The following is a 14605-nucleotide window of genomic DNA, read 5'->3' as shown; positions in this document are numbered from 1 at the left end:
AGCATAACGAAGAAAAAAACGGTGCACCAAAAGAACAGAGCATCTAACATGTTCAGATAATCCAGTCTAACACTATAACTTGAATCTCAAAGAGAAAACACACAAAGTAGAAGATACAGTTAATAATTCTGGAAATTTTCCAAAATTAGGGTTAAAGACAAGAAACAAGAAGCCAAGAAAAATCCAAACAGGATAAATATAATCAAGTGGGGGAGAAATCCTAGGTATTTAATAGTCAAATTGCTAATAGAGAAAATCTTAAAGAAAACAAGAAGGGGTAAAAGCATACACCGGGGAACAAAGATTAATAATATCAGCAGACATTTTGCAAGCCAGAGGACAGTGGATGATATCTTTAAAAGTTTTGAAACAAAAGACCCTTAACTCAAAAGTTTACACCTAGCAAAATTACGTTTCAAAAATTAAGGTGACATATCCACCAGGATATTCTTTTTTAATCTAAAAAATTACAAAATAACAAGCGTTGGTATGGATGGGAAGAAATTAGAACCCTCACACACACTGTTGACAGGAATGCAAAATGGTGAACCATACCTGGGCAACCAGATTCTTCTGCAATTCTGCTACTGGGGACATTTCCAAAAGATTTAAAAGTAGGAATTCAGAGATATATGTGCATTCATGGCAGCCCCATTCACAACAACAAAAGGTAGAAACAATCCATGTATTTACCAACAGATGAGTGGATGAACAAAATATACTGTGTACATACAATGACTTAAAAAGGAAGGAAATTTGGATCTGTGCCAGTTCAAAATGAACCTTGAAAACATTACATTAAGTAAAATGATAAGCCAGTAAAACACCAAGTACTTTATGATTCCACTTCATGTGAGGTGCTTACAGTAATCAAATTCAGAAAGCAGGACCAGGCACAGCCACGCCTATAATCTCAGCAGCTCCTGAGGCTGAGGCAGGAGGATTGTCAGTTCAAAAACCAGCCTCAGCAAAAGCGAGGTGCTAAGCGACTCAATGAGACCCTGTCTCTAAATAAAATACAAAATAGGGCTGGGGATATGACTCAGAGGTTAAGCATTACTGGGTCCAATCCTTGGTACCAAAAAAAAAAAAAAAAATCAGAAAGTACAATGGTGGTTGTCAGGGGTTAGGAGAAGAGAGGAATGGGGAGTTAGTGTTTAATATGAATGTACCTAATACCACTGAAATAACATTTAAACATGAAACAATCTAAAGAAAATTCTTTATAGAGAGGAAGAATGATAGCAGATAGCACTTTAGAGTTACACAAAGAAATGAAGACTGTCAGAAATGGAAAAACTATGCATATACAAAGAGACCCCCCCCCCCATTTTAAAACTCTTTTTTAAAGAGAGTTGATTTGCTATGGAAAAAAATCAATAAACATGTATCCTATGCTGGCACCACACAAAGAAACAAAGGATGACAATAACAGCACAAAATATAGGACAGAAAAAATGTAAGTAAATGGTTGTAAGGCTCTTATACATAAAATATTGTGATAAAAGTTGAAGGCAGACTGGGATAAGTTAAAGAATTAGATTATAAATTCTAAGGGAGCCATTTCAAAGAGAGGAAATGGCGGGGGGTGGGGGGAATAAAATAGAAATAAAATACAATCATAAAAAAAAGGGACTCTAAAAGGAGATAACAGGTGAAAAAAGGAAGAAGAGATAGAACTAAAAGTCAAAGAACAAAATGGTAGATTTAAATCCAACCATTACATCAAATGTGAATGGTCTAAACACCTTAATTATAATAGAGATTGCAAAATTGCATAAAAAATGCAAGAACCAACCATATACTATCGCAAGAAACCTATTTAAATATAAGGACACAGATTAAAAGGTTATTCTATAAAAATACAAATCAAAGTATTCTTGAGTGGCTAGTAAAAGTAGAAGTCAATGAAATTAAAATCACAGAAACAACTGAGAAAGTTAATAAAATCAAAGAAAACTGATAAACCTCTATCTGACAAAGGCAAGAGAAGACTCAAATTACTAACATTGAAAACAAGTTATCACTTCAGATTATAGAGGTGTTATAATAAGATGTTATCATGAACAACTTTATGCCAATAAATTTGCTAACTCATATAAATGATAAAAATACAATCCCTAAAACACATATAACATAAAACGTTGAAAACAAAATCTCTGTATCTGGTTTTAAAAATTGAATTTGTAGTTAAAAACTCTATCCAGAAAAAGATCCCAGGCCTAGACAGCTTCACAGCTTCTGCCCAACAATTAAAAAATACAAATCCTACCAAAACTCTTCCAGAAAATGAAGGAGGAGGAAACATTCCCCAACCTATCTAATAAATCTGATAACCCAGAAAAATAATCGCAAGGAAAGACAACTGCAAGCCAGTATTTCTCATAGGCAAGATTCTCAAGAAAATTTTAGAAAATGAAATCAAACAAATATGAGTAAGTTAATGACTGAATGGTTTCTTATGTGGACTATCAATTCATTCCATGTGTGAAGTTCAGTCAACAATAACATCAGGGAAAAAGAAAGATTACATCAAAAGATGCACAGAAAACATCTAACAACATTCAACGTCTCTGGAAACGAGGAATAGGAATTTCCTCAATCTGATAAAAGAGCATCTACAAAACTTACTTTTAATGTTAAAGACTAAATGCTTTCCCCCACATCAAGAATTTCTGCTTTTACTACTTATATTCATTATTGCACCAAAAACCTCAACCACTGCAATAAGAAAACAAAACAAAAGGAAAAAGTTTGGAAAGAGAACTAAAACCATCACGCTATAAATCATTGTCTCTAGGCAACTTCGTTATTAGTTGATTTTTTGGGAGGAGCATTACGAATTTAATAACCTAAAAAAGCATTTTGAAGAAATATAAAATTAAAATTTGTGAAAAAAGAATGACAGATATATTTACAATCAAAACTATTCTTTAAATCAGTTTTTAATTTTAATTTTAAGCTTGCTAAAAATGTTCTGCTCAGATGTCATTATCAAAAAGTATTCAAAATAAAAACAACCATCTAGCTTAAGCAAGTCATGCATGTGTCCTTACAAAAACATTCACCTATGTGTAAGTGAAAGCGTATTAAAAAATTAAGTCAATTTTTACAAACAAAACAAAACAAAAAACCCAACAACATACCCAACCCACCAAACCATAACACTATTTACAGGGCTAGAATGTGGCACAGAGCTGGACTCAACAACTGCATGCCAAATGAATGCACCTTATTGAAGTATCAAAACAGATTCTGTAATAAGCAACACAGAACAGAAATCCTTATTCTGCACAAAGGTAACACATCCGTGATTTATTCATAATAATGTAATATGTAATAAGCTATGGAAATAATTTATTACACATAAGGAAACATAATCAATTCTTTTCTCTAGTACTAAAATATACCTAGAGTGCAATTAGATTATGAAACTGAATTTAAAAGTTACATAAATGTGAATTTTAAAAATAAAGGATTCCATGATGATTAGGTTAGCACATGTATTTATTGCATTAAGTAAATTCAACTTAACTAACCTTTGACCAGATCTTGTCTAACTTTTAAAACTGCTCCAAGGTCACAATCAGCAGTAGCATATGCATGAGGTACAGTACTTTTAGATTCAGTTAACCTCTTGGCAATAACTCTTCGTATATTGCTAGCAGGAATTTCAGTGAATGTGCCCTGAAAACAAAAACAAATAAACAAAACCACAGGAATTTGTCCATTAAACCATAAGTAGAATAGAAAAATATAAAATGACTTTCCATCTGAAATCCAGTCTGTGACCCAATTAATGATACTGATTAAAGATTAATATAGAACTGGGAATGTAGCTCAGTTGGTCGAGTGCCTGCACTGCACACACAAGGCCATGGGTTCAACCCCCAGCACCACACACACACACCCACACACACCCACACACAGATAAATATAGGAAAAGTACTATTAATAACTCTTTGTATAAAGGAAAGGGGAATGTAATAAATCTAGAAGTTTTAGGCTTTAGTATACAACTTTAGGAAAAAGTTGTAAAATTCAAGTCTCAGTTGTAAATAGGATTTCTTATGTTACTATGTTTAAGATAATTCAAAAACACATATCAAATGATTAATTCCCCACAGGTGCATGTGATGAGTAAATCTATACATATATATCAGATATTATACATGCATACTCTATACACACACACACACACATACATATAGAAACATGTATGTGGATTGTAAGCAGCTTTTGTTACAAATTTCATTTAATAAAACTCAAAGCAGCCAATAAAACAACAATTCAACTACAGGAAATTCTTATAAAAAATGGCATAGAAAAGAAAAAGATAATCCAATATAATGGATAGTCTCTCAAATTATTTCTGTTTTGATTTGCAATTTGAAACAAAACCATGAGTATCTTATTCTTAGGAATTAAAAATATAAAGTATGAATAAGATAATAAAATCTTTCTATAACTTTACTATAACTTTTCCATTCTGTTCTTGAACCTCACACAAATGAATGATGGACTTCAAATTACATCTAATCCCTTCCTTTTCCCTTCACTCCATTCCAGGACAGAACTACAATCACCTTAGGATAATATAATGCAACCAAAAATACAGCTGATTTCTTTTTTTTATATATCATCTCTTATAAAATTAAACATCTATGTTAGCAAAGCATTTGACCAAGTAGAATAAAAGCTCTCTACATTATGTAAGTATCTGAAAGGCTTATCTTTTTCATGTGAACAATCTGCTTTAAAAAAAAAACTGGATTTAACTATGAACAAAGTTTTGCATATGCAGTCATGAATCATCAATGTACATTAAAAAATCTGTCTCATAAACTTGTACTGTTTTCATCTCTTTTCAAAAATTATAATGAAATGTATTTCTCCATAAGTAAGAACAGTACAGGTATTTATTCTTTTTATTTTTTTAAGTGCCTATTCAATTTTTAATCTAATTGTCCTGCATTTCTTTGATAGCAAGAGAAGGAATACAGAAAGGAAAAATCTGAAAACAAAACATATAGCTGTTCAACTGCATGTATCTGAGAAGGCAAGTATGATTAGTTATATGATTCAGTCTGCACAGTTTTTCATAGTGAGTTTATCAATTCTCTAGCCAAGAATTAAAACATATCCATAAAAGGAGCCAGGGTCAGCTACAAATTATTATTACATCCAAGAAAAAAAAAGAAAAGACATAGAGTATCATGATTGTAGAGCATACGTATGGTACTAAGGTTGTGGAACTTACAAATTTAAGCTGAATCATAGTTCTAAAGTTCTACATAGAAGTCGGCACAAATTCAGTTTGTGCTAGGAAATCTGCAAGAAAAGCACTGGGAGCATTTTTTTTTTCTTCATAACTTTAAACTATTACTAAAATGGATTGATAAAAATACTCATAAAACATAGCAATTGTCCTAGTTTTCCCTCCCACTTATCTACAAAATGAAAACCTTACTCAGAGTACATTACCACAGCATTGGGTTGTCCAGGAATTGATACTGCTGGGATCATTGGCCGGGGATAAGATGGTCCAGGTGTGGCTTTTGGGGGCAAAGGTGCTATGGGAGTGGTTGGAGGAGCTGGGGCTGGTCTGGATTCAGTAATCTTGCCCGTCTGTTTCAACTGGACCAGGTTGAGAGCATCTCTGGAGATAAGAAGAAATCAGATAACTGTGATTAGCAACAAGATATATAAGACAGTTTTTATAAAATAGAGGCAATATGTGAAAGGAAGTTACAGAAATATAAAGACTAAAATATAATGCAAATCAATTATTTGAGCTAGAAAAGTAAATTCATTTCCTACATATTCTACAGTTTATTATTATTTGTCCAATGGCTACATGTATATTTTCAAAAACCAAATAATAATTAGAATTTTATCAAAGTATCACCTTTAGATATTAATTTTTAAAAATCGAATTAGTCTTTCATTGGAAGGAATCACTTGGTAGATGACCAATTCACTAATTAAAACATGTCCTCATTCTTTATACTTGTGAAATAATTTTTACATAGTGTTCAGAAAATGTCAAGTTATTATATGTATGGCCAAAATACTTACTAAATCATTATTATTCTAGTGTAAATAATATTGTTTATGGCCAGGAAATCATATTATTTCAAATTTGTTCAATAAGCACAATCTAGTGTAATAAATGTAACACAGCATCATTTAAAATAAAAAATAACTAGTTACAGATTTGGTTTGTATCACTCTGTAATACAAATTTGTTTTTAAAAGGATATAACTAGACTACTGAAAATGCCAAGACCTCAATTCAGTGTGTTAAGTTATAGCATGTAAAAAGTAATGTACAAAACCAATACCTTGTTTGAAAAATTTAATACCTGAATTAAGAAATATTTTTCCAATTTAAGTAAAACTGTTTTCCTTAATATAAAACAACTTCAGTATGACATGAATCTAAAGATTTGAGGGACACCCCTAACACACACCGGAACATTTGGCAGGAAAGAGGATTGTTCCATGCTTTACGTTAGATCCAGAAAGGGGTTCATAAACTTATCTTTAAGTGCAGCTAACTTCCTTATTTAAAAAAATTAAAGAACTAACTTTTTAAATGAGAGGTCATATTGACAAGGAAATCTAAATTGGTACATCGTCTTGGATTCCTAAAAATGGGGGTAAAAGTGGAAATATGAGTCTATCATGTGTGAGGTAAGTGCTTGTGTTATTAATCTTATACCAGTCTTGTGGAAAGGTGTTATTAATCCTCATTTACAGATGAGTAGACTCAAAAAGGTTAAACCCTATGTCTATGTCAGTATTTCTTAGGTACTTACAGAATTCTGGATGTTAGGGGATGCAATGCTAAGCAAGATACTTCCCATCAAGGAGCTTTATTCTATAGGGGTAGTCATACAATAATCACATAAATTAGAATGACAGTGATGAATCTAACATAAAGAAATCAAAGCTGAGCAATAAGTTAGAGAGTGATGGACAAGAAGAGGGGTTATTTTAAAACAGAATGATCAGGGAAGATCTGAACAGATAATATTTGTGCTGAATGATGCAAAGGACAAAGACTCAAGAGTTGGGAAAATTACATTTCTAGGCAGAAGGAAGAACAAGTATAAAGGCAGAAAAAATGTGTTTCTTTTACTAACAGAGGAGGGCTGGCACAGGAGTGTGGTGAACAAAGTAGAGGATTAAAAGATAAAGGATTAAAAGTCATAGAGGGAGACAGCTAAGAGCTGCCAGGGCTGAGGTCGAACTAAGGTATGGCCGACTCTAAAGCCTACACATCTCCTACCATTTTTTCAGTATCTATGGATATATAGCACAAGTTAAACATAAACTAGGACAGAGTTTTCTCATAAGAATAGAGAAGCAGAGAAGTTAAGTGTATCTAAGTTCAACAGCAATCCTGGGATTGAATAAAGAAATGGAATCTATCTAATCTAAAGCTATAAGTAGGACTTCCAGGTATTTGCTTTCTTAAAGACAGTCACATGTAGAAGCGAAGTAAAGTTTATATGCTTTTATACAACATATATTTAGAGCAATATGTTTGCTTAAATGTTAAATTAAAACTGACACCTATGATCTTCTCCAAAATGCCATGGGCGACAGGCACTTCCTCAGCAGTTGTAACTAACCGTTGTATCCTACTTACACTTGCAGTAGACAAGGTATGGAAGAAAGACATCCTCACCATTTTTAGAAGGTGTGCTAAGATATTTTGAGGCAGCTTATGCCAAAGCCTGCAAGTTTTCAATCATTTAAGATGACCTTTCTGTAGATGAAACCAGGCCAAAATTTTTGCCAAAGCTCACCTTAGGATTAAACTTAAAACACAGGTACTTTTAGTAGCATATAACACCAAAAATCCTCAATAACGCATGAAGAATCCATTTTTCTCCTGAAACTTTTTATAAATTTTGTATTTGGACAACCAAAGGTTGACTTCCATTTTTTTAAAAAAAATATATATATGTATATGTATTTTTTTTAGTTGTTGATGGAACTTTATTTTCTATACAGTGTTAAGAATCAAACTTAGTGCCTCACACATGCTAGGCAAGCGCTCTACCACTGAACTACAACACCAGCCCAATTGACCTCCTTATGGTTAAGGAACAACTTGGAAAGAGAACTGAATAAAAAAACTGGCAAAAATATTAAAAGGATATTTCTTCAATATTGCTTTCTTAGGCTATTCAGAAGATAAAAGCATTTATGCTCCACTTAGGAAATATGACGATAATGTTATGATTTTCAATGTAGGTTTAAAAAAAAATTTTAGGATATCTATACAAATTATATATATTAAGTATAGCTAGGAGAAAAAAGAAAAGAAGAAAACTTTATTTCTTTACTCCACTACTGTCACACTGCTGACCTGCTTCCCATAAGGTCAGCTAACCACCAAGTTCAAGGACCTTTTCTTAGATTCGACCCTTATTTTCATCTATATCCCAGAGGTCTCCCAATACAAGAATTTAGCCTTTTAAATAGTTTAGCTCCTGATGATCTAAATGACAATTACTGCTTTATTATCTACCAAACCTACCTCTCTAATCCCAACCTATCTTCTTTGATATATCTTTATCCCACTGCTCCTAACCGGAAAGCTTCTAAGTGCTGACAATAAGCTTCAAATAATACTTACTTCACCAAGACAAAAGCTTTCCCAAACCCCTTACTTTCATTTCCAGAGCCAACATTTTCATCATCCACACCAGAATACCAAATCCACTCGTGGATTTGTTGCTGTCCTGGGCTGTGCGCCACATTCAGCCTTTCACAAAGGCTTCTGTACTCTACCCTCATGCTGTCTGCATCAGAGTTTCTCTTAATTCCTCTACCCACATGCAAGCACAATATTCATCATCTCTTACCTGGATTACCTATGAGCCAGCAAATCTCAACTTTCTCTTTACCTCATGTCTTTGCCCAAACTCAACTCACACAAACCTGCAGAACCAATCCTTTTAAAGCCATAATTATTTTGCATTTCACTAAATCTTTCAATGATTAATGAATTAAACATAATCTCTTCATCTAATCCCTTAAAATTATAGGCAAAGCAAGTCTATTTTGTTATGAAGATAGTTGTTTTATTCCATTTTTATGGGCAGATCTACTAAGCATAGATCTAAAGTTAAGATATTAATAGTATTTACTGAATGAAGGTTGATATGGGGAGAAAACCAGGCTTAAATGCTATCAGGATTCTTAATTTTAGTTTTTTATGGCTAAGTGAAACCTTCAAGTCCTTTAACTAAAAATTCCACAATCTAGGATGTTGCCATTCAGTAGGTTCTCAGGAAAGCTGATTTCCAACTCAGTGTATGTAATGGACCCATATACACATTTAGATAACATGAATCAGTAAGATCATAATACAGATAAATGAGAACACTTAAGAAATAAAGCCTTTCTATTTTCAATAAAAGAAACACTCAAAAGTAATCCAATATTCTAATGAATAGTAAACTAGTGAAAATAAGTCAAGTCACCTTGTTCAGCATTTATTTTATAACCTTTACTCTATTTCTACTTACAAAAATTTCGCCCAGAATTATTTATTAATATTAAAGATGGAATGAGCATATTGCTTTAAAACACTAACTCAATTTGAAATGTTTAATGTGACTGCCTAGACAAATGTGGCACATATCCACTATAGTGGTTTTACATTATTAGTTTCATAAACCTACTTGTTTATTCTTTGTCTTCTCAGAATGAGTCCCAACAGAAAAGGGGCCATCTATTTAAATAACTCTTGAAAGACTTACAAATTGAAACAAATGGAAAGACACACCAGTTTCTTGAGTATAAAGATTCATCATCATAAAGATGCCAGCTCTTAATAAATTAATTTAGTACAATTACATAAAAATACCATAGCACCCCCACCCCACATGGAGCTAAAAGAGTTGTTTAAAATTCATGGGGGTGGGGTACTGGGATTGTGTCTCATGGTAAAGTGCTTGCCCAGTATGTGTGAAGCACTGGGTTCGATTCTCAGAATGTATATAAATAAATGAATACAACAAAGCCCATCAACAACTAAAAATACATATAAAAAAATTCACTTGGGAGAATAAAACAAGAACATACCAATAAAACCAGTTTATTGAAAAAGAAGACCAATGGAAAAAATATGATTTCTCTATCAGCTTTTAAGGCATAACTATAAAATCCTTTTAATTGTAAGTATGGTGCTAAAAATGTATGGTACCAACTTACGGAAAAACATCAATGGACTAGAAATGAAAATACAAAAGGAAAAATGCTTTGTAACCAATTAATAAATCTGAAATACATAAAAATCAAATTGTTTAAAAAATGTATTTCCACATTTTACAAGTTAATTGTGATTGGGTGACAGTTTAACACAAACTTGAAACAATATAGTTTTACTGTTCTACACTTAATTTTCTGCATTTATCATTACTTCTAAGAATCTGTTTTAGTTGCTAAATTAGAACTGTTTTTCAGTTATGTTGCAATTATTCAGAAAACTATCCTTGTTCAGACCACAATTTAGTGACAAAAGCAATTAAAAGCACAAAAGAACAATGTACCTCCTTTTTAATGTTAACTCATTAAAAAGGCTTTTAAATTCTTTCAGAAAAAAAAAATAAAAGATAAATAATGGACTTGATTATTATAGAAAGCACACACATACTCTTTAGTGAATATCCCCCGAGGGCCAGTAGCTGTACCCTGGCTAGCATTCAGTGCATGTTTCTCCAGAATATTTCGAGCAGCTGGACTTAAACGGAACCTAAGAAGACAATATGAAGATTAATTGAACTAATTAAGACTTATATTGTTTCAAATACATCTAAATGTCAACAGCTTTGCTGATAATTAGAAAAACAAAATCTTATACTAAAACTAAAATGACTCCCATAGATGGACTTAGTCAGATAAATCTTTATCAATCTAGTTTATTTTATTATCAAACATTCTTGTAAAAATTTAGTTACTATTTCAAACTATTTATTTAATAAGAGTAAATAATCTAGTGAAAAGAGCTTCAATTCTGACTACGTTTCACATGGCTCCTGCCTTTTTTTTTTTTACTATAATAAACAATACATAAAATTTACCATCTTAAGCATTAGGTGTAAAGTTGAGTGGCATTAAGTACAATCCCACTGTTGGGGAACCATTATCAATCCCCAGAACTTTCTCAGCTGCCCAAATCAAAATTCTGTATATATTGAACAGTAACTGTTCATCTCTCCCTCCCCTCAAAACCCGACAACCACTGTTCTATTTCTCTCTACCAATCTGACTACTCTGAGCGTTTCTTCATTTAAGTGTAGTCACATAATATCTGTCTTTTAGTGATGGCTTATTTTATTCATCATAATGTCTTCAGAGTTCATCTATGTTGTATTATGTGTCAGAATGTTCTTCCTTTTCAGACTGAATAACATTTCAAGGTATGTACACAGCATTTTAGACACGAGTCATTGCTACCATTTTTCTACTGTGAATAATGATGCATAAACCTGGATATTCAAACACTGAGAGTCTGCTTTAAATTCTTTAGAGCATATACCCAGAAGTAGAACTGCTGAGTGATAAGGCAATCCTCTTTTTTTTGAGGAAATGCCACATTGTTTTCTATAAGCAGCTGTGCCATTTTACATGCTCATCCGCATTGCATACAGTTTCAATTTTTTGCACATCCTCACCAACACTTGTTATATTCTGAGGTGGTTTTTTTTTTTGTTTGTTCTTGTTTTTTGGATATCAGCCATACTGATCAATGTGCTGTCTCATTCTGGTGGTTTCGTTTTGCACTTCTCTAATGATTAGTGCAGTGAGCAACTTTTCATGTGCCTACTAGCCATTTGTTTATTTAAATTTCTGTGCCATTTTCAATTCTGGTTGTTTCATTGTTACTGAACCATATCCTTAATTTTTAAAGTCCTTAGTATTACCTGAAAATGCTTCTATTTTTACATATACTCCAGAAGAATAAGAGAGGGGAAAAATAACTCATTGATTTCATGAGCTAGTAAGCCCATAGTCATATGACTAGTAAGCACCTACTTTTTAATTAAGGACTTTAAGTAAAGTAGCAAATGTAAATAACTACATAACCTCATGAAGAAAATGAGTAAAACAGGCTGGGTCTGAAAGTTTAAAACTGACAAATGGAGAACATTTTAATGTATTTGCTACTGTAAATACATCTACTTGATATGGGCCTACTGTCATCAAATTTTTAGATTTTTTCCCAAGAGAAAGTGAAGTTTTAGATTATTGAATAAGATTAATCAGTAACCAATTAAAAAATTTTTTTTAAATCACTGCATGAACTAATAACACACAAGTTTATAGGCCATTTGGTGTTTAAGAGAATACATAGTGGGACTTCAGATTCATGAGTCTCTAATGAAGTTTGGTATATTGAGTGCCACTCTGGAATTCTAAAACCTAATTCAAATTCAATGTGAAAACAGACTTTTTGTTCTCCATTGGGCAAGCAGAGTCTTCAGAGCACCTGGAACGTAACAGGTATTCAGTATCTATTGCTGAATGAACAATGATGGTAAAATAAAATAACTTCCCTTATTTCTCAGTGTCCTCAGAGAAATAAGGGAAGTTCAGTAACTTTCTACGTAATGTACAAAGATGCTTTAAATAAGATAATAATTAAAACCATAAGAGGGCCATAACAATTTTTTTTAATTAACATTATCAATCAAATAAACATACTCACTGCGGTGTCCCTGCTGTGTGTTCCTTCTTAACAGGGAGAGAAATCTGTGGTTCTGATGAGGGGTGAGGCACTGATGGTTTTGAAACTGATGGTGGAGGACCTACATCTTTGGGAATTTCAACTTGTTTCCAATCTTGTCCTTCTTCAACCATCAAACCAATTAGTGAACCTAGTTGTATGTTTTTAGTTCCCTCTTCAACCTGTATTTTAAAAACAAACAAAAAAAGTAGAGATAGAAAGGCTCATCAATGTCAAGTAGTTTATGCCTTGATGGGTAATCAAGGAAAGATCTCTTAATTTGAACTGAGAGTCTCAACCTCCTACCTTCTTTCCCTTCTGCTTTCCACTCATGCCCTCCTTCACCAGTCTTCCTCTCCCATTTATTAATAATACTTCCTGAGATGAAGGAAAAATCTAGAATCTCTCATTTTCATGGCAGCCTTCAAATATGTGAGTTACCATTGGTTTACTGTTTTTGATGTCAACTAATACAAATCTAAAACAGGAGACTATGGTTACATACCTCAATTATTTTGTCTTTCTCAGACAATTTCTATACATTGTCTTTCTCAATTTTTACACATTTCAAGAGCTCATATGGGCTTAATCCCCCCATTAGTCCTATCTACTAAAATTAATTTAAAATAAAATCTTTTCAGTAAACTTAGTCTCTGTGGGAAGGCCAGGGAAGAATGTTCCATTGTATAGATAGTAATTGAACTACTGAACTATTGTATTGATAGTATTGAACTGGCTAACTATTCTGGTTAATGTTAAGAATATTTAACTTTAGTATTTAATTCTTCCCCTGAATATCTACTTATAGAATCTGAAAAATAAAATAAAATTATGAGTTTTTAAAAGTTTATCAATAACATTAAGGTGTCCTACTTAACCAGTTTTTCAGATAATATTTACCAACTAAAAACCTAAGATCAAAGATGATTTTTTTTTAAATTAAGAAAAATAATTTTAAGCATATCAGCAGCATTAACTTATAAATGAAAGGCTGATTCTGATTTACTTATTAAATGAAGTCCCTAGAAAACCTGTAGATAACAATATTTGGAGGCTTAGTATTGGAAGAAAATGTCATTCCTTTAAAATTTTCTATTATTTCCTTTCAATTACTCTAATTAATGCTCATCACAGATGTATCTAATGAATAGCAGAATTATAGGCTGTAGGACATTCATTAATACAATAATTATAAGGAAAAGCATAATACCTAGCATGGGTTTGACATTTCAGAGTTACACTGATTCTGATGCATATTAGTATGTGCATTATTCTTAAAACAATAAAACATAAATTCTGAGAACTAGAAAGCCTTCTAAATTTACTAATTACCAATGGGGAAGAAAAGGAACAACACTTTAATGAAGCACATGTATATATACATGTATACATTTATATATAGATAAATGGACATATGAAACTAATTAAGAATAAACAATGAATTATAAGCTGTTGGAAAAGACCAAACAATCCAAGAAAAATTTAGTTGCCAAAGTTTTACTTCTACAAACTATTCATTTTTCATTTCTATGTCAAAAGATGAGTTAAGATTATGATTAGGTTAACATTTTCTCCATCTAAAAGTGTTTAATTAGCTGTTTATGAGATGCCTACTAAAAATCACAAAGTAAATGAGTAATTCTTTAAAAACTCATAGAAATAAGAAGCATTAAATGATATGAAGTCCACTTGATAATTCCTTTCAAGACTGAATCAGCCGTAAGATCAGTATCCAAGTACAAAGAATATGATTCAAATGTAAACCATTCCCTTGTAGGGGAAAATTTTGTTTTAAAAATATCAATAGATTTCTGAAATGTGAGTCAGATACTGTACTAAATTTGAAACTGAAAT

General features: G+C 32.2%; 1 protein-coding gene across 2 annotated transcripts in view; it reads right to left on the bottom strand.

Moving 5' to 3' along the window:
• The window catches only part of Pdhx (pyruvate dehydrogenase complex component X), a 62574-nt gene that overhangs the window by 15322 nt on the left and 32647 nt on the right, over positions 1 to 14605 (bottom strand). For both annotated transcript variants that reach the window (XM_048788578.1, XM_015477767.2), the window contains exons 4-7: positions 12734 to 12933; positions 10679 to 10777; positions 5485 to 5659; positions 3540 to 3687 (exon numbers count right to left, since the gene is read on the bottom strand). In XM_048788578.1, the coding sequence (XP_048644535.1) occupies positions 3540 to 3687; positions 5485 to 5659; positions 10679 to 10777; positions 12734 to 12933 (622 nt within the window). The remainder of the gene's footprint in view (positions 1 to 3539; positions 3688 to 5484; positions 5660 to 10678; positions 10778 to 12733; positions 12934 to 14605) is intronic.

The sequence above is a fragment of the Marmota marmota genome, unplaced genomic scaffold, assembly GCF_001458135.2.
Source record: "Marmota marmota marmota unplaced genomic scaffold, marMar, whole genome shotgun sequence".
In the NCBI taxonomy this organism is placed as follows: Eukaryota; Metazoa; Chordata; class Mammalia; order Rodentia; family Sciuridae; genus Marmota; species Marmota marmota.
Note: the sequence above shows the minus strand (reverse complement) of the source record. Positions and strands in the feature narration are given on the sequence as shown.